At 45.3% G+C, this 24,696-nt stretch overlaps 1 protein-coding gene across 8 annotated transcripts in view; it reads left to right on the forward strand.

Annotated features, from left to right (window-relative positions):
• Positions 1-24,696, forward strand: part of LOC140385791 (focal adhesion kinase 1) — a 904,772-nt gene that overhangs the window by 686,873 nt on the left and 193,203 nt on the right. For all 8 annotated transcript variants that reach the window (XM_072468319.1, XM_072468317.1, XM_072468318.1 and 5 more), the window contains 3 exons: positions 7,878-7,978; positions 19,546-19,661; positions 21,351-21,451. In XM_072468319.1, coding sequence (XP_072324420.1) covers positions 7,878-7,978; positions 19,546-19,661; positions 21,351-21,451 — 318 coding nt within the window. The remainder of the gene's footprint in view (positions 1-7,877; positions 7,979-19,545; positions 19,662-21,350; positions 21,452-24,696) is intronic.

Here is a 24,696-nt window from a genome sequence, read left to right on the forward strand (position 1 = left end):
TGAGCATAGTGAGAGCATTATTCAAAAGCTAGTCAGGCAAACTGCTGTGTAGCAAGCCTCCACTTTGACAAGACTGTTGAAAATGTTGTGGCCTCTTTTTTAACTCTGAGGCTGCTTTTGATGTCTTTATAGGAAAGATTTGGTAAGAGAAAAGAATTAGGCAGTCTTACAAGGCTTGCTTTTTCCTTCATTTTAGTGATGTGTTTATTTGACTGGGAGCAGCCCCATGCTTCTGGTTTCTAAACAAAAATTGCCTTCAACTAAGTTGAAGTCTGTAAAATACACAGACGGAAATATCTTGTGGCGAGCTTAAAATTATAATGGAGAACACAGCCATTCGTGTACTGATGCCAGATATTATTCTGAGCCTCAGTAGTCCACGATTAATTATATCTAACAAAGTAATCTTCTTTTTCCATGTGAAGTTTTTGCAGAAATCATTTTCTATATAAGCAAAGTTTTAAAGAACATGGGGTGGGGAGGGTTGCGATCAAACTTTATTTTACGTGTGTGTGTGTGTGTGTGTCAGTGATAAGGCCTGCATTTATTACCCATTCCTAGTTGCCCTGAGAAAGTGGTGGCGGGTTGCCTTCCTGAACCACTGCGTCGTAATTTGACAAACCCGACTGGATTGTGAGGCCACATCACAGGACAGTTAAGAGTACAGCCACGTTGTTATGAGACTGGAGTCACAGGGAGGCAAGACCTGATAAACATAGGAGATTTCCTTCCCTAAAAGGCATGAATGAACCAGTTATGTTTTTACAACAGTCCAACAGCTTCATGGTCATTTTTACTGGTACCAGATTTTTATTTCAAAACTCTTTTTAACATTGATACCAAATTCTATAACGGCTTAATGTGGTTTCAATTATCATTATCTGGATTACTAATCCAGGCGTCAGGATTATTAGTCCAATATGTAACAATTGCACTTTGGTGTCATGTTGGAATTATGGTTTCAGTTCAGAAACCCCCATTCAGGCCCCTTACTTATCTAGAAAGCTATCATGAAAACACTGTAGAAATTCTTCCTCTTTGTTGCTAAGTTTACTCTATCCGGTTACAGTATTTTGGACCTGTTGGATTATTTTTGTTTTGTATCTCCTCTTCTATTGCTTTTCTACTTGCGGTCTATGTAATACCACCCACTTATCTAAAATTCTTCTATGCTGAAGTCCCACTTTTTAACCAAATTAAGTCAAATCCCAGTGCCTTCTCCAAACATTAATACTAAAAGTTGCAAGTGTTGATATCAACATGAACCTTGGTCATTCAAAAATTTGAAGTCAAGGGCCTTCTGTTTCTATCACTTATGTTCATAGATGTGGCACATACGTTTGCCACCTCTTTTTTTGGACTAGCTATATTGTGAGTAGCAATTGTGATTAATTTAAGATGGATACCAAGACTGAAATGTAATTAAACAGGTCATTGAAGAGTCAATCAGGTTGTTATGTGACTGGAGTCACAGAGGGCAGACCAGATGATCACAGGAGGTTTTGTTCCTAAAAGGCATGAATGATCCAGTTGGGCTTTTACAACAATCTGACAGCTTCATGGTCATGCTCAGGAATAAAGAAAGAAAGACTTGAGTGCAACTCAGCCTAGGGCAGCCCAAAGGTGCTCTGGAACCAATGAAGTACTTTTGAAGTGTGCTCACTATTGTAAAGTAGCAAGTAGCCTCCCCCACTCTGATGTGGAGAGCTATTGGCTGCTTGGGGGGGTGGGGCGGGGGGCGGGGGGGGGAGGGAGCGGGGGGGGGGGGGGGGTCGATTTAAGCACGACTGTAAGATCCCGCTGGCGAGAAGGCACTTCCAACAGTACAGCACTTTCTTTGTAATGCACTAAGTGCCAACCTAGAATTTGTGTTGCAATTCCTGGGGTGGGACTTGACCCGACAACCTTCTGACTCCCCACCTCTTAATGTTATTACATCATACCCTGCCTTCAACATTTTTGCTCAGGATCAAATTGACAATGCTTCATCCATTATTGTATGTGCAACTGAAGTCCGAATCCTTGCCGCCACATCCTATGTTTTTCTTGGCAATTACACTGCCCTTCTTCTGATCTGTTTTTTCTCTTGATTTTTCCGACATTCCTTGTCACTTTTGCCTTTCTTTCTTATTCTCCTTGTAGATTTTTTATTTCCTCTGTCGTATTAGCTTAAATCCTTTGGCACTAGACTACTTAGCAAGTTCTGGCCCCCTATTTCAGCATTTGAACACATACACTAATCTGACTCTTAAGTACTAAAGGAGTATTCATTATTGTTGTTCGATCTTCTTGGTGAGGCATTAAACCATGATTGATATAAAAGGAGGGCAGTATGGTGGCGCAGTGGGTTAGCCCTGCTGCCTCACGGCGCCGAGGTCCCAGGTTCGATCCCTGGGTCACTGTCCATGTGGAGTTTGCACATTCTCCCCGTGTTTGCGTGGGTTTCACCCCCACAACCCAAAAGATGTGCAGGCTAGGTGGATTGGCCACGCTAAATTGCCCCTTAATTGGAAAAAATGAATTAGGCACTCTAAATTTATTTTTAAAAAACGATTGATATAAAAAATTCTGTAGCATTTCCTATAAATGCATTCTAGCCAACATTCCTTCCAAAACTGATCAATTGCTGTGCTTTGCAGTGTACAAATTGACTGTCACGTTTGCCTGTGTAAGTTCCTTCATTTCATCGCAGGCATCGATCTCCCTTATTTTGAAGCGGGATAAGGATCCGGAGAGTTGTGGGTCATATAGACCGATCTCCCTGTTGAATGTAGATGCTATATTGGTGGCAAAGATCTTGTCCATGCGCATAGAGGATTGTGTCCCGGAGGTAATAGGGGAGGACCAGACGGGATTTGTGAAGGGACGACACCTGGCATCCAATATTAGACGGCTCCTAAATGTGATAATGATGCCTATGGAGAGGCGCGAAGTTGAGGTGGTGGTAGCCATGGATGCAGAGAAGGCCTTTGATCGGGTGGAGGTTCGGGTACGGGCAGGGGTTCGTGGATTGGGTCCAGTTGTTTTATTAGGCACCAGTGGCGAATGTAAGGACCAACCGGGTCCGGTCAGAGTATTTCAGAATGTGCAGAGGGACAAGGCAGAGGTGCCCACTGTCCCCACCATTGTTTGCCCTGGCCATAGAGCCTTTGGCAATGGCGCTGAGGGCATTGAACATTTGGTGGAGGATAGTGAGGGGGGTGGAGCATAGGGTCTCGCTCTCTGCGGACGATTTGCTCCTGTATATAATAGACCTGTTTGGGGGGATTTCAGGAACTATGGGAATACTGGAAGAATTTGGTCGGTTCTCAGGCTACAAACTAAACGTGAGGTCTTCGTGATCCAGGCAAGGGGTCAGGAGAGGAGACTGAGGGAGATGCTGTTCAAAGTGGTGGGAAGGAGTTTTAGGTATCGGAGATTCAGGTAGCAAGGGACTGGGGTCAGCTTCATACACTAAATTTGGGCAGGGTGATTAAGCAGATGAAAGGGGACTCCCGCAGGTGGGACATGCTCCCGCTGTCATTGGCGGGGAAGGTCCAGACTGTGAAAATGACAGTCCTCCCAAGATTGCTGTTTGTGTTTCAGTGTCCCCCAATCTTTATCCCCAAGGCATTTTTTAGGAAAATGAACATAGAACATAGAACATAGAAAATACAGCACAGAACAGGCCCTTCGGCCCACGATGTTGTGCCGAACCTTTGTCCTAGATTAATCATAGATTATCATTGAATTTACAGTGCAGAAGGAGGCCATTCGGCCCCTTGAGTCTGCACCAGCTCTTGGAAAGAGCACCCTACCCAAACTCAACACCTCCACCCAACACCAAGGGCAATTTGGACATTAAGGGCAATTTATCATTGGCCAATTCACCTAACCCGCACATCTTTGGACTGTGGGAGGAAACCGGAGCACCCGGAGGAAACCCACGCAGACACGGGGAGGACGTGCAGACTCCGCACAGACAATGACCCAAGCTGGAATCGAACCTGGGACCATGGATCTGTGAAGCAATTGTGCTATCCACAATGCTACCGTGCTGCCCTTAAGAACAAATAAATCTACACTATATCATTTTCCCGTAATCCATGTACCTATCCAACAGCTGCTTGAAGGTCCCTAATGTTTCCGACTCAACTACTTCCACAGGCAGTGCATTCCATGCCCCCACTACTCTCTGGGTAAAGAACCTACCTCTGATATCCCTCCTATATCTTCCACCTTTCACCTTAAATTTATGTCCCCTTGTAATGGTGTGTTCCACCTGGGGAAAAGTCTCTGACTGTCTACTCTATCTATTCCCCTGATCATCTTATAAACCTCTATCAAGTCGCCCCTCATCCTTCTCCGCTCTAATGAGAAAAGGCCTAGCACCCTCAACCTTTCCTCGTAAGACCTACTCTCCATTCCAGGCAACATCCTGGTAAATCTTCTTTGCACCTTTTCCAGAGCTTCCACATCCTTCCTAAAATGAGGCGACCAGAACTGTACACAGTACTCCAAATGTGGCCTTACCAAGGTTTTGTACAGCTGCATCATTACCTCATGGCTCTTAAATTCAATCCCTCTGTTAATGAACGCGAGCACACCATAGGCCTTCTTCACAGCTCTATCCACTTGAGTGGCAACTTTCAAAGATGTATGAACATAGACCCCAAGGTCTCTCTGCTCCTCCACAATGCCAAGAACTCTACCGTTAACCCTGTATTCCGCATTCATATTTGTCCTTCCAAAATGGACAACCTCACACTTTTCAGGGTTAAACTCCATCTGCCACTTCTCAGCCCAGCTCTGCATCCTATCTATGTCTCTTTGCAGCCGACAACAGCCCTCCTTACTATCCACAACTCCACCAATCTTCGTATCGTCTGCAAATTTACTGACCCACCCTTCAACTCCCTCATCCAAGTCATTAATGAAAATCACAAACAGCAGAGGACCCAGAACTGATCCCTGCGGTACACCACTGGTAACTGGGATCCAGGCTGAATATTTGCCATCCACCACCACTCTCTGACTTCTATCGGTTAGCCAGTTCGTTATCCAACTGGCCAAATTTCCCACTATCCCATGCCTCCTTACTTTGTGCAGAAGCCTACCATGGGGAACTTTATCAAATGCCTTACTAAAATCCATGTACACTACATCCACTGCTTTACCTTCATCCACATGCTTGGTCACCTCCTCAAAGAATTCAATAAGATTTGTAAGGCAAGACCTACCCCTCACAAATCCGTGCTGACTATCCCTAATCAAGCAGTGTCTTTCCAGATGCTCAGAAATCCTATCCTTCAGTACCCTTTCCATTACTTTGCCTACCACCGAAGTAAGACTAACTGGCCTGTAATTCCCAGGGTTATCCCTAGTTCCTTTTTTGAACAGGGGCACGACATTCGCCACTCTCCAATCCCCTGGTACCACCCCTGTTGACAGTGAGGACGAAAAGATAATTGCCAACGGCTCTGCAATTTCATCTCTTGCTTCCCATAGAATCCTTGGATATATCCCGTCAGGCCCGGGGGACTTGTCTATCCTCAAGTTTTTCAAAATGCCCAACACATCTTCCTTCCTAACAAGTATTTCCTCAAGCTTACCAATCTGTTTCACACTGTCCTCTCCAACAATATCGCCCCTCTCATGGCGACCTCTGGTTTTATATGGGCTGGGAAAGCCCCGAGGGTGAAGAAGATCCTTCTTGCGCGGGGAAGGAGGCTTGGCTCTTCTGAACTTTATTAATTACTACTGGGCGGCTAATATTTCGATGGTTAGGAAGTGGGTAGTAGGGGAGGGGTCGGTGTGGGAGCGGGTAGAGGCAGCATCGTGTAGGGGCACAAGTCTAGAGGCTCTGTTGACAGCCCCTCTGCCATTCTCGCCGGCTCGGTACTCCACAAGCCCAGTAGTAGTGGCAGCCCTGAGAGTGTGGGAGCAATGGAGGCAGCATATGAGACTGGAGGGGCGTTGGTGTGGAAATTTATACGGAATTAATGGAGTGGGAAGGGGTCCCAATCGGGGAGGTGGAGGAAGTGGGAAGATGAGTTGGGGGGGCGGTCAGAGGTCCTGAAAGGGAGGGTGACTCCGAGTCCAGAGGTGGCAATATTTGGAGTGTCGGAAGATCCAGGAGCCCGGGGGGTGAGAGAAAGGCTGACATCTTGGCCTTTGCCTCCCTGGCGGCCCGGAGACGGATTTTGCTGGAATGAAGGGACTCGGAGCCTCCAAAGTCGGGAGTGAGGGTCAGTGACATGGCAGAGTTTCCAGGCTAGAGAAGATTAAGTTCGCCTTAAGGGGTTCAATACAGGGATTCGCTTGGAGGTGTCAGTCGTTCATCGACTTCTTTAAGGAAAACTGACCATCAGCAGAAGGTGGGGAGGGGGGGGTTAGCAGATGCATGGAAGTGGAGAATAAGGGTAGGGAATCTAATATATGGGTAGTTAGGGCGGGAGGAACTTGGGTATGTTACTGTGGGTTTTTTGCGTGTGTCGGACCGTTCTGTTATTTTGAATGTTAATACGTTAAATGTTAAAATTCTAAATGCCTCAATAAAATGTTTCCTAAAAAAATAGTTCCTTCATTTCAAAAATTGTGATTTGCAGGGGGATCTCCTGGAGATGTGATCGGTAGCTTTATAATTGCACTTTTCTTCATACAAAGCAGAGTTTTGGATTTGCACTCTACTGTCCACGTTGTCACATTTTACTGGTTATAGTTAATACTGTTTAATAATGCTAAAGAAGAAAATATTTCATGTACTATTCTTCCCCAGAATATAACTACCCCAGACTTACATTTCATTCCAAGTTATTGAAATAGTGTTGTGGTTGAGGTGGAAGGTTCATGCTTATAATGTATCACTCTGTAAATAAATGTAAGACTGTGTAAAGATCGGCTCCACTGAGCTCACTAATTGGCTACTCCTAGAAAGGCCAGTTTCTCCCACTGTGCCTATTGGGAGTTGCGGCACCTTCTATTCGGCATGTGAACCTGTGTTCGACCACTCCATCACACTAGGTAGTAGTAGTATATTATTGTCCTATATTTTGGGCACAGTTACATCAACAGTTGTCATTTCTTGATTATTAAATCAGATTTTGCACCATCATTCTAAGGCACTAGCTTGAGGGATGCATTTATACGATGGAAGGGATGGTGTCACTTCACAGGAATTTTGTTTTGATGTTGTATTTCAGCAGTTAACAGTTGTTTACAGAAAAAAAGCTCAGATTTTCTTTGACCGTCAAATAAATTCTTCCTAGTTTTGCCAACGTTTTGTATTGAAGGTTAAGCAGCTAACTTGATTGTTCAAATTAACTTCACTGGCTTTAAAAGCATTGCTTTGCGATTTGCATTTGCTTCCAGTTTCAACATTGGATGTGTCACTCATTCAGGCTTAATGTTTATGGCTAAGTTTTGAGCTCTCTGATTAGGCACAGAATAGTCAGGCTCCTAGCACATTTTCTCTGGTGGCTCAGCTGAATATAGGTATTGCTAATGACAAGAACTGTGTTGGGCCAAACTAATTTTCTACCATTATATAGTACAATATTTGATATAGACTCATTGCTATAGACTTGTAGACCAGTATGCACTGGTTAATTTTTCGTGCATTCTTTCTCCATGAAAATACTACCGATTCTCGGTCAATTGAATCTTTCAAGACAGAGATTGATAGGTTTTTGTTCGGTAAGGATTTCAAGGGACATAGTGAAAAGGCAGATAAATTGAATTGGGTTACAGATCACCCTCAATCTAATTGATTGACTCAACTAATTCAATGGACTTAATAGTCTGCTTCTGACCCTGTGTTCCGCCATAGTTTTAACCTTTCTCTTTGATTCAGTTAACATAACATGTCTTCACTAAAAAATTATTTTTTATTTTCTCAGTGACGATGCGGCAGTTTGACCACCCTCATATAGTGAAGTTGATCGGCGTAATTACAGAAAATCCGGTCTGGATAATAATGGAACTGTGTACCTTTGGAGAGGTATGATCATTTGCATTGACAAATGCATCAGAAACATTTGAATACAATGAAAGTATCTATTTTGTGATAGGTGTTTTTTCGAACATGAATTCATTTAGAATTTCATGGATTAGTTCAGGATTTCCAGCACATATTTATAAAAAGAGATGTCTGGCAAACTTAATAGAGTTCATGGAGAATTAATGAAGGATATTTAGTGGCTGTGTACATAAATTATCAAAGGAAATTTAATAAGATGCTGCAAAGGCCGCTTATTGACATTGCATGAGGTATTAAATAATTCAAATGTTTATCTACCACTGCTTCTGGTAGTATATTCCATGTCCTAACAACCTTCTGCTTATAAAAAAAAATAGCAACCTTCTGCTTATAAAAAAAAATAGCCTGTCCCTTTGTTATTTTGATGGTGATCTAAATTTTTGCTCTTTTTTTAGTGGTGTCCAACTTGTCAATGCACCTTTTATGTGTGTGAAGGAACTTAGCAGGCTTCCCGCTTTTGTGTGCTAGTTTGCTTCTCATTTTCTGCCCACACCATTGGCTCGTAGCAATGCAAAAGAGTGAGCCTTTTTGTGTAAGTCTTTCTCTGTGAGTTGAGTCCTCAACAGTGCCTCCTCGTGGTGACACATGGAAACAGGACCCCAAGTGGTCCCCAGCTGAAGCTTCAGAGGAACTCCGAGAGGGTTTGGCACCCAGACATGCATTGTGCAGGCCCACTGGCATTTGAACATGTGTTGACACTCATGAACCAAACTCCCAGCTATTGGAAAATGGCTCCAATGCCTTTTGGGTACCTCGGGAAAGTTGAAGGATAAGAGAGTAAACCCTGACAAAAATCTGGAGTGGAGCCCAAAGGCACACTGACACCTAAATCTATCACCTTTCCAGAAATTCCTGCAACCAATCCAGTGCCAAACGTAGTGCATTGCATTCCTTTAGGGTCAAACCGGAAAGCTGAGGGGAAGACCTTGACATTTGGGAAGTCCAAGGTCTCCATAATTTTTGTCCATGCTTGTGCCCTGGAACAGTCCAGTTTCCCTGGAGCATTAACACAACAGTGGAGACAGCATTTATGCGTGATAAGCCCCACTTGACTGGAACACTGAACAGGTGCTTCTGTAACATTGAGAAGGGAAATCGTATCCTTTTTGATCAACTCCTATCCATTTCCGGTCACAGTAAGAAGTCTTACAACACCAGGTTAAAGCTCAACAGGTTTGTTTCGACTCACTAGTTTTCGGAACACTGCTCCTTCCTCAGGTGAAATCCTCAGGTGAAAGCTGTGATAAGAGGAAGGAGCAGTGCTCCGAAAGCTAGTGATTCGAAACAAACCTGTTGGACTTTAACCTGGTGTTGTAAGACTTCTTACTATGCTCACCCCAGTCTAACGGCGGCATCTCCACATCACATCTCCGGTCAGACAGCCCCTGACTAGTAAGGTGACCTACTATCGTCCATCTGCTTCAGTGTGTGCGTGAAACTTATTCTACTCAACAAGTGGACTGAATCCATTACATCAGGCAAACCAACAAAGTAAATGTGAACTCTTCAATTGGCAAGCTGAAATGTCAGGACCATGTGCTCAGAACTGACTGATGACTTGCAGTTGGTTGGTAACGTGCACATGACAGCTCTGAACAACATGGAACTTGATGGGCCGAATGGGTTCATCTGGCAGGGTAAGAGTTCTGAAGGAACATGTTCGCAAGATGTTGGCTTTGCTGTGAGGAATTCTCCACTCTTGATGATGATGCTAGAACCCCCCATAAAATGGTTAAGGACGTGTTTTCTCCATGCACCACCTCCCCCCACCCCCGCATTCAATTGGTGCCAGTTAACTTCATGAGTATCTTTGCTCCAGAGCTATTCTCCACTACAGAGGCAAAAGACTAGTTCTATGAGGAGCTCGAAGCTGCTCTCAGCAAAATCCCTAATCAGAACCTACCATCAACTTCGCTTGGCCTCCCTGCATCAGACGTAATAGCCTAGAAAAGATCAATGTGAACTAACAGACACTGCATGGGTTTTGCTGCTATCATGAGTTTTCTGTAACTAACGCCTTCTTTCAGAGCAAACCTAGTCACAGGGTGTCTCGGTGACTTCCAACATCAGTGCATTGGGCCCAGCTAATCACCACCAGACGTAACTCGAAACAGGATGCTTAACACACACAGCTACCACTGCGCTGACTGATGCAGATCACTCCCTAGTACACAAAAGGGTTATAATGCAACCCTTGAAGATTTTCATTCAAACCAACACCAGCCATGCTAACTACTCAGATAAAAAACAACTTCCTGTGGCAACATGCAGGTGGAGGTCGCGTGTTGGTTGGCTCCTGCTGGAGCTTTAATTTTTTGGCCCTTTCTGCCAAGACTTTAGTGAGAATTTTATATGATTGATTGTTAGAAAAGTTGCAGCAACCAAAGGATGTCGACGTATCAGAAAAGGAATATGGGAAGAAAGGATGCAAGCAATAGTCCGCCGGCAAGCTCGATGGGGAGTTCAGTGGGAGGACAGATGGCCGGATCGAGCTCGCTGGGTGGGGCTGCCCCCATTACAGTGGATAAGCTGGCCGAAGTGATAGCGGGGGAGTTTGAGCGACTGTTTTCCAAGTACTTCAACAGGCATCGAAAGGAGATGCTGGCCTCGCTCAAGGGGTGGGTGGATGAGACTCTTGCCCTGATAAAGGAGGCTTTGGCAAAGACATCAACGGAGGTGTGGGAGCAAGGAGAGGTGTTAGAGGGGGTGGAGGAAGCATTGTCGCAGCACAACAACCAGTTCACCTCGATGGGTGCGGAGCTGCAAAGGGTGGTGGAGAGTAACAAAGGGCTGAGAGCCAAAGTGGAGGACCTGAAGAACAGGTCACAAAGGCAGAACTGAGGATCATGGGACTGCCTGAGGGGCTGAGGGGGGCAGAGGACGACAGAGTACTTTGCAGAGATGTTCGCCAAGCTGGGAGGGGGTGGGGGGGGACGACAACCCTTCCCTCTACGAGTTAGACAGGGCTCACTGGTCATTCTGGCTGAAACCAAAGGCGAATGGACCACCAAAAGCTGTGATCATCTGCTTTCACAGCTACCAGGTGAAGGAAAAAGTGTTGAGATGGGCGAAGCTGAATCGAGAGGTGAGTTGGAAAGGCGGTGGTATTTGTATATACCAGGATCTCACGGCTGAGCTAAGAAGGCAGGGCGGCCTTTGGGAGGGTGAAGGCGGTGTTGTACAAAAGCAACATGAGGTTTGGGGTGGTTTACCCGGCGAGACAGAATCACACGTAACTCCAGAGACTATTACTTTGAGACGGGGAGGAGGCGGAGGCACTTGTGAAAGCTGAAGGACTGAGATTGAATTGAGTTTGGACTTTGTTGGTTTTTATCTTTTTTCCTTCTTTCGGTTTGTGTTTGGGAGGGGATGATTTTGGGACTTTGGGGTAATTTGTTGGGATTTGTTTCTTCTTGATTTGAGGGGTTATGGAGTTGGGTGTTTGGACGTTCTGGGTGTGGGGGGCCTTTGTGTTGGTTTTCTTTTTGATATTGGGCATGTGGGGGTGGGGGTTCTGGCAGGGGCCACCTTGCTAGCAAATGTAAGTTGGCGAGAGATTGGGAGCGAGGTCGGGGGAGGGGACATAGCTGTCGGAACCTGTATGGATAGGTTTTGATGGACCTGGGAAGTGTGAATGGCGGGGGGATAGGAAGATATTGGTAGATGTGGTTTTGAGAGGAAGTGGCTGAGAGGTTTCCGGGAACGGGATGGAGGGATTCGTAGGTGTGTGATGGTAACGAGGGGTAGGGCTGTGCCCCGCCTGTTGGGCGAGCCAGGAGTAGATGACTGATAGGAGGGGCGCGGGGGATGTAGTGAGAGACCCCCGGTCCTTTTGGGAACTTGAGGGCTGGGGGAACCGGTGAAACGAGCGAGGGTTTCCTCGCTTTTGAAGAGCTTGAAAGCCGATCTGGTGCTGCTGCAAGAGACCCATCTGAGGGTGAAGGACTAGGTAAGGCTTCAAAAGGGTTGGGTGAGTCAAGTCTTCCACTCTGGGTGGGGGGGGGGGGGGGGGGGGGGGGGGTGGTGCAGCGAAGGTGTTGGCAGTGTTTATGGGGAGGTGGGGGCGCAGACCCATGGAGGTTTTTTGCATCCGTGGGACAGGGAGTATTCGTTCCTTTCACTCACCTTTGGTTAGGCCACATTTGGAATACTGCGTGCAGTTCTGGTCGCCACATTACCAGAAGGATGTGGATGCTTTAGAGAGGGTGCAGAGGAGGTTCACCAGGATGTTGCCTGGTATGGAGGGTACTAGCTATGAAGAAAGGTTGAGTAGATTAGGATTGTTTTCATTGGAAAGACGGAGGTTGAGGGGGGACCTGATTGAGGTCTACAAAATTATGAGAGGTATGGACAGGGTGGATAGCAACAAGCTTTTTCCAAGAGTGGGGGTGCCAATTACAAGGGGTCACGATTTCAAGGTGAGAGGGGGAAAGTTTAAGGGAGATGTGCGTGGAAAGTGTTTTACGCAGAAGGTGGTGGGTGCCTGGAACGCTTTGCTAGCGGACGTGGTAGAGGCGGGCACGATAGCATCATTCAAGATGCATCTAGACAGATATATGAACGGGCGGGGAACAGAGGGAAGTAGATCCTTGGAAAATAGGTGACAGGTTTAGATAAAGGATCTGGATCGGCGCAGGGATTCCTCGGCGCAGGAACCTCCTCGGGTTCCTGTGCTGTAATTTTCTTTGTTCAGCACACAATGTGTATTCAATGATTGACTTTTTTATTATGAGGAATGCGCTGTTGGCCAGGATGAGGAAAGCAGAATATTCAGTGGTTGTTATCTCGGTTCCACATTGGATGGATGCGGTCTTAAAGAAGTGGGCCAGCACAGACCCCTGGTGGTGGTTGGATGTGGGGCTGTTGGCAGACCAGACGTTTGCGCTAAGATGGGAAAGGTGATTGATCACCGTCAGTGGTATGGGTAGCTTTGAAGGCAGTAGAAAAGGGCAAGATCACCTCATTTAAGGCAAGAGAGGAACTGCAGCAGCTGGCAGAGGAAACTTTGGAGGTGGATGGAAAGTATGCGGAGAATCCTACTCTAGATCTTCACGTGAGGCAGATTAACAAAGCATTCAGAGTTTTATAAAAAGTTATATAGGTCGGAGCCTCCGGAGGATGAGTCAGACATGAGGAGTTTTGGGGTGGGTGGAGTGTCCTAAAGTAGGAGAGGAGGAGGCAGCGGGGTTGGAAGAGCTAATGGGGCTGGAAGAGGTGCGTCTCAAAATGCAGATGGATAAGACACCGAGACCGGATGAGTCTCCAGTGGAATTTTATAAAAAGCGTTTGGGCAAGCTGGCACTGCTGTTGGTGGAGATGTTTGAGGATGCGGTGGCTACGGAGCCACTACAAGAAACAATGGGAAAGGCATCAATGCCATTGCTGCTAAAAAAAAGGATAAGGACTCAGTGGAATGTGGCTCGTATAGGCCAATATCTCTGCCGAATGTGGGTGACACTATTTTGGCTAAGGTGCTGGTGCTTCGGTTGAAGGATAATTGGGGAGGATCAGACAAGGTTCGTAAAGGGTAGGCAGTTGTCTGTTGAATGTGGTGCTTTCTCCGGCAGAAGGGAAGGAACCGGAGGTGATGGTGGTGCTGGATGTCGAGAAGGCGTTCGATCGTGTGGAGCTATTTGTTTGTGGTGTTGGAGAGATTTGGCTTTGGACCCAAGTTTGTGGCATAAGTTAAGTTGCTGTATAAGGAACCAAAGGCAAGTGTGCGCATGAATGAGGTGAATTCAGGGTAGTTTCCGTTGCACAGGAGAACGAGGCAAGGATGCCCCATGTCCCTCCTCCTGTTTGTACTGACGATAGAGCCCTTGGCAGTGGTATTGAGGTGCTCAGATAAATGAAAGGGAATAGCGGGGGGGCGGGGGGGGGAGCGAGGAGCACAGGGTGTCTCTGTATGCTGATGGCCTGTTGCTGTACACCACCAACCCGGACTCTTCCGTAGGGGATATAATGGGACTGCTTAGGAGATTTGGGGCTTTTTTAGGCTGTAAGTCAAATATGGAAAAAAAATGTGTTTTATGGTGTCTTCGCTGGGGGCGGGAATAGGTTTGGGGGCGTTGTCATTTCAGGTGGCCACTTTAGGTATTGGGAGTGCAGGTGGCTTAGGATAGGTCTCGACTCCATAAATTGAATTTTACAAGTCTGGTGGGCAGGGTCAAGACCGATTTATTGAGAGACAGCCTTCCTCTCGGATGCAGGCGGTAAAGATGAACCTTTCGTGGTTTTTATTTTTATTTCCGTGCCTACGGATCTTTTTGCTGAAAACGCTTTTTATGGGGTGGAACAGTTGATTTTGTAGTTTGTGTGGGAAGGTAAGGCGTCAAGGATTAGGAGGACGGTGCTTCAGACAGGACCACAGTCAGTGACCTGGCCCTTCGAAACCTGAGGTATTATTATTGGGCGGAGAAAGTGTTGGGCTGGAGTAGGGAGCCAAACGCTTTGTGGGTGAGGATGGAGACAGGCTCTTGTAATAGGTTGGGGTTGCGGGCGCTGGCAAAGGCTCCGCTCCCGTTTGCCCCAGGGAAATACTCTGGAGTCCGGTGGTGGTGGCCACGTTGTAAATATGGAGGGAATCTTGGCAGCACTTTAGGTTGGGGTGGGGTCGAAGTTGATACTGATCTGAGGGAGCCATGGGATTGAGCCAGCGAGGATGGATGCTAGATTTCGGGGATGAGAAGAGCAAAGGGTGATTGAAATGAAGGATATATTTCTAGAAGGGCCGTTTGCGAGTTTGGAGGAGGTGGGAGAGAAGTTTGGGATCCCATGTGGGAAGGTTTACAGGTATATGCAGGTGCAGGATTTCGCGAAAAAGGGTTATCTGACTTTTCCAATGTCACCATCCTCCTCGTTGTTGGAGGGGTGCTGTTGGTGATGGGGCTGGAAGGGGGAATCATCTCGCCGATGTACAGGAGGATTTTGGGGGAGGATATGGCACCTCTGGAGGGAGTTAGGATCAAGTGGGAAGAGGAGCTGGGGATGGCGCTGGAGGAGGGATTGTGGTGTGAGGTGCAGAGCAGGGCGAATGCCTCAACCTCATGTGCGAGGCTGGGATTGATACCGCTAAAGGTGGTACATAGAGCACACCTGACTAAGTCGAGGGTGAGCTGGTTGTTTGAAGGTGTGTGGGAGGGGCCCAGCAAATCACGTAAATATGTTCTGGTCATGCCGTAAGTTGGACGTCATTCTTCAGCACCATATTGGCAATCTTGCACGTGGATTTGGAGCCCAATCCCCTGGGGGCCATATTTGGGGTGTTGGACTTGCCGGAGCTGCAGACGGAAGCGGAGGTGGATGTTTTAGTCTTCTCCGCCTTGTGCTTCGGTGTGGTTGGGGGATTTGATGGAGTTTTTGAATCTGGAAACGGTAACATTTACTTTGAGGGGGGGGGGGTGAATGAGGGGTTCCATAAGAGATGGGGTTTGTTTGTACTGCATTTCAAGGAGCTGGTTACCGTCAGCTGTTAAGGGTTGGGGGGGGGCAAAATAGGGTGTTTTGTTGAGGTTATGAGGAGGGGCTATAGGGGTTTGTGTTGTGTTTTCTGTGTTATATTGTGTGTTTAAAATGTTAAAATATCAAAAGTTTGAATTAAAATATTTTTAAAAGAAACAACTGTTTCTCAACTCAGTTGAACAGGCACTCAAAGGCACTCCACACAGAGTATGAAGTAAAATACTTTGAGGCACCATCTACACGGTTGTTTCCATTTCCACTAGTTGTGGAATCTACTCGAGTACAGGAGCAGGGATGTGTTGTTGCAATTATACAGGGCCTTGGTGACGCCCCACCTAGAATATTGTGTGCAGTTTTGGTCTCCTTTTCTGAGGAAAGATGTTCTTGCTCTCGAGGGAGTGCAGCAAAGGTTTACCAGACTGATTCCAGGGATGGCGGGACTGTCATATGAAGAGAGATTGACTAGGTTAGGATTGTTCTCGCTGGAGTTCAAAAGAATTAGGGGGATCTCATAGAGACAGGGTAGATGCAGGGAAGATGTTACCAATGGTGGTTGTGTCCAGAACCTCTCAGTCTGAGGATTCAGGGTAAACCATTTTGGACAGAGATGAGGAGTCATTTCTTCACCCAAAGAGTGGTGAGTCTGTGAAATTCATTATCACAGGAAGTAGTTGATTCTAAAACATTGAATATATTCAAGCGATGGCAACATATATCACTTGGGGTGAATGGGATCAAAGGTTATGGGGAGAAATTAGGATTAGGCTATTAAGTTGGATGATCAGCCATGATCATGATAAATGGCGGAGCAGGCTCGGAGGGCCAAAAGGCCTCCTCCTCCTCCTATCTTCCATGTATCTATGTAACCGCAGTCGAAGAGTTCCCACTGCTAAGCACTGTGGAGAAAGGTATTTGGCTGTGTTGCTCTTGTCAGACTGCAGATCATTGTTAAACACACCTAACCCCGAATTCCAGTGTGGTTTCTGAACAGCAAAATCTATAAAAGACATGGGGCTGAACTCCCCGTTCCTGAGACTAAGTGTTGACGCCAGGGCAGGATTCATGGACTTTCATGACTGCCACCGAACCTAGACCGATTGAGCAACTGTGGAGGGGCTATCACCGGCTCAAACTGAAACACAATTGACGTCAGTGAGAAACGGTGCAGGATTCGCCAGGTCCTTGATTAAAACTCGGAAGGCTGACAAGCTGCAGCTGCATATACACATTAAAATCCCCAAACACACTCATCCCAGCCAACAAGATGCCACTGGTTGTGCTGGAGCGTGCCCCATCCCGCTGATGGGTCGGCTGGGGCCAGAGGGCACCTACCGGGTTGCCAGGGGGAACATCCATACGACATGTGGCTCTGAGTTCACATGGGCTGTCAGCGGTGTGCGCAGCTGCATGACTACCTTTCCGGCTGCAGCAATGGTATTCCCTGCCCGTCCACCCCGACCCCACAGCCCACCACCTGGCCACCCCCTACTACTACACCCCCGGCCCTGGCAGAAGCCCCCATTGCTAGCAGCACAACGGTCAGCAAACTGGCGATGTTGGACGCTTCCGTACCTCCTCTCCCTCAGCAGCAATGACGTCGGTTTCATGATTTTTAAAAGCACGAGTGAACTGCGCCATCGGGAATCCAGCCCCTCGGAGGCAGAGAATTGCGAAGGTCCTGGAGAATACCGGGTCAGGCCTACTACTAATGATATATAAACGGTGTTTACTGTACGTGCGTTCCAGACCACATCGACGCCGCTGTTGAGGTGACGGAGAATTGCGATTCAGTGTCAAATCAGCACCTGCCACAATTTTGGCAGCGAAACCTATTCTCCCTCAGTCGAGTTACCCGATTTCGGAGTCAGCCAACAGAGAATCCTCCCATGATCTTCTCAGTCCTTCAGCTGCAAATGAATTGTCATGACCATAGGAAGTTAATAATAATAATTATTATATTATTATTATTATTATGTGAAGTTATATATAAATCCTTCAATGATGCCATTTGACCATGTCAGCAGGGGTGGTCTACTTAAGCTGCTGGAGAAGATTGGCTACCCACCAAAGCTGCATGATATGATTTCTTTCCATGACAACGTAATGTGTAAAATCAGCCATGATGGGCAAACATCGGAATCCTTTGTGATCTGCCGTGGGGTCAAACAGGATTGTGTTCTGACACCTATACCTTTTGGCATATTTTTCTCTTTGTGCTGCCCTATACCAGTAACTCATCGACACAGGATGTCTACTTACAAAGCAGACTGATGAAAAGCTATTCAGCCTAGCTTAATTGAGATCCAATAGAAAGGTATTCCAAGTCCTCATCAGAGAGCTGTCCCACACTGACAATGCCATACTAGCATTCCATACTGAGAAACATTTGCAGCAGCAAATGGACAGACTTTCAGGCTGTAAAGAGTTTGTTTCGATTATCAGCATCAGGAAGATAGATGTCATGATCCAGGATATTGCAATACTGCCATGTATCAGACAGTGTGATGCTGGAGGGTGTTGATAGGTTCACATATTTAGAGTCCCATGATCATCAGCAACCTGTCACTCAAAATTAACACGTTCATCACAAAAGCTGCAACTGTAATGTCCAAACTGAGTAAGACGGCAACAACCTGACTGAGAACACCAACTACAAGTCTACCAACCTTGCATCCTCAGTGCACTCCTACAGTGGTGAGACCTGGATATACTAGACTGGGGAAAAAGTTTCCACCCTCGCTGTGTCAGACGTATTCTTGCTAACTCAACAATGTCACCAATTGCCATGTTCATCAAATAGATGAGGACCTTATACCTGAAGACCTTCTGTCTGGTGAACTGGCCACTGGGTTATGACCTCCTGGTCACCATACCTCCGCCATAAGGACATCTGCATGCGAGATATGCTGATAGGAGACATTGATGCTGACCACTGGGAGGTGGTCGCTGATCGTCATGACCTCGGGAATCTGACTGGAAGGCATTTTAAGAGGCGGACAAAAAGCAAAAGCTAAGCCGGTTGAAAAGAGGGGCCATGGAAAACAGAGGCCAGAAAACTTTGCATCTTCTCAGCCAACTCTATTCATCTGCAGCAAATGAAGCAGAGACCGCCACACCAGAGTGAGGATCATGAGCCACACCAGGTGATGTTTAACAGAGTTGGCTACAGTGCAAACCACCATTATGAGGCAGAAGGCTGCCATAAACCATAAAGATTCGGTGATTCTTGAAAGAATAGAAATGTTTTTCACCATTTCATAGAATCATATAATTTACAGTGCAGAAGGAGGCCAGTCGGCCCATCAAGTCTGCACTGACCCTTGGAAAGAGCACCCACTTAAGCCCACACCTCCACCCTATCCCAGTAATCCCACCATCCTTTCTGGACACTAAGGGCAATTTATCATGACCTGTCCACCTAACCTGCACATCTTTGGACTGTGGGAGGAATCCCACGCAGACACGGAGAGAACATGCACACTCTGCTCAGACAGTGACCCAAGTCGGGAATTGAACCTGGGACCCTGGAGCTGTGAAGCAACTGTGCTAACCACTGAGCTGCTGTGCTTTATAAAATCTGAGAAAGATTTGAACACTGTTATCAGATCTTCTCTTAATCTTCTTTGTTTTAATGAAAAGACCAGTTTCTCAGAACTCAGAAATAAAAGTCTCTCATCTATGGCATCATCTTAGTGAATTTTTCTGGACCACTCCAAAACTATCACATCCTTCCCCAAGTAAGGCTTCCAAAATTGGACACTAGAGTATCCTAACTATGACGTAACCAGTGATTTATATCATTTGTAATTCACGACTTTTCTTCAGTAATTTAATTTGATCAGTTTTTTTCCAAATTATAAAGAAATTTACACACAAGACAATTCAGACTAATATTTATCTAAAGTTAATTTTGAAATTAAACCTACACAAAATACAAATAAGGTTTACAATATGATGCACTTACAATGTACTTGTTTTTGGGCTTTGTCAAAAGAGTAATACTTTTAGAATTGATTTTTAACAGGAAAGTGCCTATTTTTAAAAATTGGATTTTGTTTTTGATTCAGTTACGGTCATTTTTACAAGTAAGAAAATACAACTTGGACTTGGCCTCCTTAATTCTGTATGCCTACCAGCTCAGCACAGCGCTCTCTTATCTGGAGAGTAAGAGATTTGTACATCGGTGAGTGAATGTGCAATTTAGTCTTGTCGTTTAGAGGAAAGGATCCTGCTGGAATGTTGATTTGGATGTGGGCATCACTGGCATTGTTAACCATTTACTAACTAATGAAATGAAAATCGCTTATTGTCACAAGTAGGCTTCAAATGAAGCCCCTAGTCGCCACATTCCGGCGCCTGTGCGGGGAGGCTGGTGCGAGAATTGAACCCGCGCTGCTTGCCTGCTTTAAAAGCCAGCTATTTAGCCCTGTGCTCCTAATCAGTGGACATAATAGTGTTTGAATTGGAAACAAAATGCCACTAGACTCTGAGATTGTTTGGAAGTGCTACATACCATACTGTTACATGGCATGTTCCAAGTCTCAGACATTTTATTTTCCTACTTGAGAAACTGAATATATGTAAAGTGCTTGATGACTGGCAGAGAGGAGCGCCCTTAAATTTTTCATGTTCCACACCTTATTAAAGAAAATAATAAACAGAACGTAACCTTATACTGTATATCCCGACATACAAATAAAAAAGTCACCTTTTGGAAACAGAGTTCCCCCTGCTGGATTACAAATGAATGACAGAAGAAAGTCAATCTTTGCCTCTTGGTGACAAGTTGCTTTAAATAAGCGTGCAGTATAAATGTGCACAACGAAAATTAACAGAAAGCCTCCATCAGCCATTAAAATGGAGATTAGATCCTGGGAGCCATCAAGAGCCTTCTGGCAGAGGTCACTCAATATTAACTTAGTTTAATTTTGTTGTAAAATCACTGATTTATTCACCATTAAAGCTTTAGTAAGTTGCCTTTAATCGGAGAGCTGGATGGCAATGTTTCTGATCTTTCGCTGTGGGTTAGGGTTGCCCCGAGTAAAATTAATTGTTTTGTAGCTTTTTTAAACCTCATTGTTGATCCATAGCATATGGCTTGCTATGTTCAATGACTAGAAAGAAGACTGTTCATCAAATTGTATATATATATTAAGCTTCAGTTTGATTTCTTTGTTATTCACAATAAAATGCTGTAGACAATTTGTATTGAAAAAAAAAGTAAATTTTGGGGAATTCTTCTGATAACTAAAATTGAGGTAATACACTGAAGTGTATTTAATAAATACACCCATCGCAAATGTCTACTGGTAAGAGGACTGTCACCTTAAAAATACAGAAAAAGATGATTGGATCAATTCTCTGTGTGACCCATCCAAAGAAGGTATTTTTCTGATATGTAAATAAAATTATCCATGGCTTGTTTCATACTCTTCAGTCATGAGTAACAACATGCCCTTTGATAGAACGGGTAGACAGTAACAATTGTCACAAATGAAAGGGGATAAATTTGATATCACCAAAATTGACAGTAGAATCAGCCCCGTGGCAGTGGGATTAGTGGTTGCAGAGCAGAAGGACAGCAGTAAAGGCTGTTGATGGAGGCTTGTGTTAAATTGTGTGATATTGCAGCAAATTGTATTCTGTAAATCACGAGTGTTTCGTTTGATGGATCACCTAAATGAATACTACTGTCAAATTTACAAACCTTTAAAATGCAATTTAACAAAGCGAAGAAGGTCATTATCTAGTGAAAATGTAACATGAATGGTCCTTTCACCTGAAAGAACTGAAAAGGATTAATCTGACCAAATCAGCATTTCTTCAGAGGAATAATATAAGTATTTTAATCTATGCTTCTTTTCCTTTACAGGGATATTGCTGCCAGAAATGTATTGGTATCCTCATTAGACTGTGTAAAGTTAGGAGACTTTGGTTTATCGAGATACATGGAAGACAGCACTTATTACAAAGGTGGGGATCAGAATAAAAAGGAAACTATAAAGGTTTGGATATGGCAGACTCGGTAAATAACAATAGGAAGGGTGGAAAACTCAGCAGGTCTGACAGCATCTGTGGAGAGAGGAACAGGGTTAACGTTTTGAGTCGGGACTATTCCAAAGAAGAGTCATGATGGACTCAAAATATTAACTCCGTTTCTCTGTTCTGTTTCTCTGATCACAGATACTGCCAGACCTACTGAGTTTCTCAATGCTTTGCTTTTTTAAATTTCACATCACCAGCATCTGCAGTATTTTGTTTTTACTTTAAGTAACATTCTGAAAATCTATGCCAACAGTGAGTTATTTGAAATATGAAAACAATTAGATTTTTGACACAGAAAATTGTTAACCTGTCTGATTTAATACTGGTCCAACAGAATCCTTCACCATTTATTTGAAATGTTTTAGCACTCACTTTACATAGAATACATTCCCCATCTCTACAAGTATTCAAACATGCATAGAGTACTGTTGGCTGTTCACGACATAGTAATTTGCAGTTCTTGTTGAGTGGTCCTTGGAAGCAAGTATTGCACAATGGAAACGTGAGGAATCTGAAGATGAAAAAATTGGCAGAATATCAAAAACCTCATCAATTTAGTTGCTAGACCTTAGTTTGTCTTAGATTAACATACACCCGGAGGGGATGGAGGAAGTAATGCGAATCCTGGGGGAATTTGGCAATTTTTCAGGGTATAAATTGAGCATGGGGAAAAGCGAGATGTTTGCGATCCAGGCAAGAGGACAGGAGAAGAGACTGGGAGAGCTGCCGCTTAGAATGGTAGGGAAGAGCTTTAGATATCTGGGAATCCAGGTGGCCTGGGAATAGGAGGCACTGCACAAGTTAAACCTATCCCGGCTCATAGAACAAATGAAAGAGGACTTCACCGGCGGGGAGGGTACAGACCGTGAAAGTGACGGTCCTCCCCAGATTTCTGTTTGTCTTTCAGTGCCTCCCCATCTTCATCCCAAAGGCCTTTTTCAAGCGGGTGAATAAGGTTATTTCGGGCTTTGTGTGGGCGGGTAAAACCCCGCGAGTGAAGAAAGTGTTGCTGGAGCGCAGTCGGGGGGAGGGGGAGTTGGCGCTGCCGAACGTCTGCAATTACTACTGGGCAGCTAATATAGCCATGATTAGGAAGTGGGTAGTGGGGGAGGGGTCGGCATGGGAGTGGATGGAGACGACGTCATGCAAAGACACCAGTTTGGGAGCAGTGATAATGCACCTCTTACGTTCTCGCCGGCCCTATATTCCACAAGTCCAGTGGTGGTGGCGGCTCTGAGAATCTGCAGGCAATGGAGGAGATATAAGAGAGTGGAGTGAGCATCGGTTTGGATCCCGATTTATAATAATCATCAGTTTGTATCGGGTAGACTAGATGGTGGGTTCTGGAGTTGGCAAAGGACAGGAATTAGAAGGATGGGGAATCTATTTCTAGACGGGAGCTTCCCCAGCTTGAAAGCTTTGGAGGATAAATTTGAATTGCCAGCAGGGAACGGGTTTAGGTATTTGCAGGTGGAGACTTCCTGAGAGGTGCCGGCCTTTCCGCTGCTGCCGCCATGGGGGATACAGGATAGAGTAGTCTCCAGGACCTGGGTGGGCGAGGGGAAGGTTTCATATATTTACCAGGAGCTTTTGGAGGCGGAGGAAACTCTGGTAGAGGAGATTAAGGGCAAGTGGGAGGACGAGCTAGGAGGAGAGATAGAGGCGGGTCAATTGGCGGATGCCCTAAGCAGGGTGAATACATCCTCATCATGTGCCAGGCTTAGCCTGATACAATTTAAGGTAGTCCACCGGGCACACATGACCATGGCAGCGGCTAGTATGAGCAGGTTTTTCGGGGTAGAAGATAGGTGTGCGCGGGAAGCCCAGCAAATCATGTCCACATGTTTTGGGCATGCCCGAAGCTTAGAGGGTTTTAGCAGGGTTTTGCTAAGGCAATGTCCACGGTGCTAAAAACACGTGTGGTGCCGAGCCAGAGGTAGCGATCTTTGGAGTGTTGGAAGAGCCGGGAGTTCAGGGGGCGAAAGAGGCTGACCTCTTGGCCTTTGCCTCCCTGGTAGCCCGGAGACGGATCTTGTTAATGTGGAGGGACTCAAAGCCCCTGAGTGTAGAGACCTGGGTTAGTGACATGGCTGGGTTTCTCAGTCTCGAGAAGATGAAGTTTGCCTTAAGAGAGTCAATGGCCGTGTTCACCCGGAGGTGGCAGCCGTTCGTCGACTTTCTCGGGGAAAATTAAAATGTCAGCAGATGCAGCATTGGGGGCGGGGGGCAGATTGTTGTTTTATGGTTGGGGGATGTGGAGATTGAGATGGGGGGAAATGTTTATTATACCATGTTGATGTCATTGGCTATGTTATTTTTATAAAAAATTTCAAATACCCTAATGAAATATTTAAAAGAAAAAGATTAACATACACCCGATCACATTATTACCAGTAATTCTACATCAGCATCGTGACATATGATCTGAAAAAGGAAGACCCATGCTTTCCTGGTCCTCAGAATAAGTACAATGGCCTGGAATCGCCACATGTTTGTCATCCAAGTATAACCAAATTTAAAACGTAATTTACTTATGCCAATAGTCACTGTATGGTTCTGCAATCTTGTGCATTGGTTCAAAAGTCAGTTCAAGTCATCTCCAACCTCAAAATTGACCGCACTCCCAGATTGGCTTGACCATTATGTCCATTGTATCCATTTAGGAGTGTTTACCACATTATACCCAGAATTACACACACAGATGTTAATCCATCCTTAATGATGCAGCTCCAGTGACCCATCAATTGAATCTCTCTCGGGTCTGTTACTCATGCTTATGCAATGAGAACTTTAAATTCAGTTATTCATCTGCCCTTGGTACATGAGACCTGTGATTAGCAGCCAATTTAAATAATTGGTCATCCTGTTTCTCCAACTGCACCAAGTCCTCAAATTATTTGAACACATTTTCAATTATCTTGACGCCTTATTTGCCATTTAAAAGAAATTAATTCATGGGATTTGGACAATAATGGCGAGGACAGCTTTTGTTGCTCATTCCTAATTTCCCTTCAGAAGGTGGTGGTGAGCTATCTTCTTGAATACAGCAGAGTAGGTTATTAGGCTATATTCATAGAGCATTTAAGAGTCAACCACATAGCAGTAGGTCCAAAGTCACAGATTAGCCAGGCCAGACCAGGTAGTGAAGACAGATTTCCTTTCCTAAGTGAGAT

This window comes from Scyliorhinus torazame, chromosome 11 (assembly GCF_047496885.1).
Source record: "Scyliorhinus torazame isolate Kashiwa2021f chromosome 11, sScyTor2.1, whole genome shotgun sequence".
Taxonomy (NCBI): domain Eukaryota; kingdom Metazoa; phylum Chordata; class Chondrichthyes; order Carcharhiniformes; family Scyliorhinidae; genus Scyliorhinus; species Scyliorhinus torazame.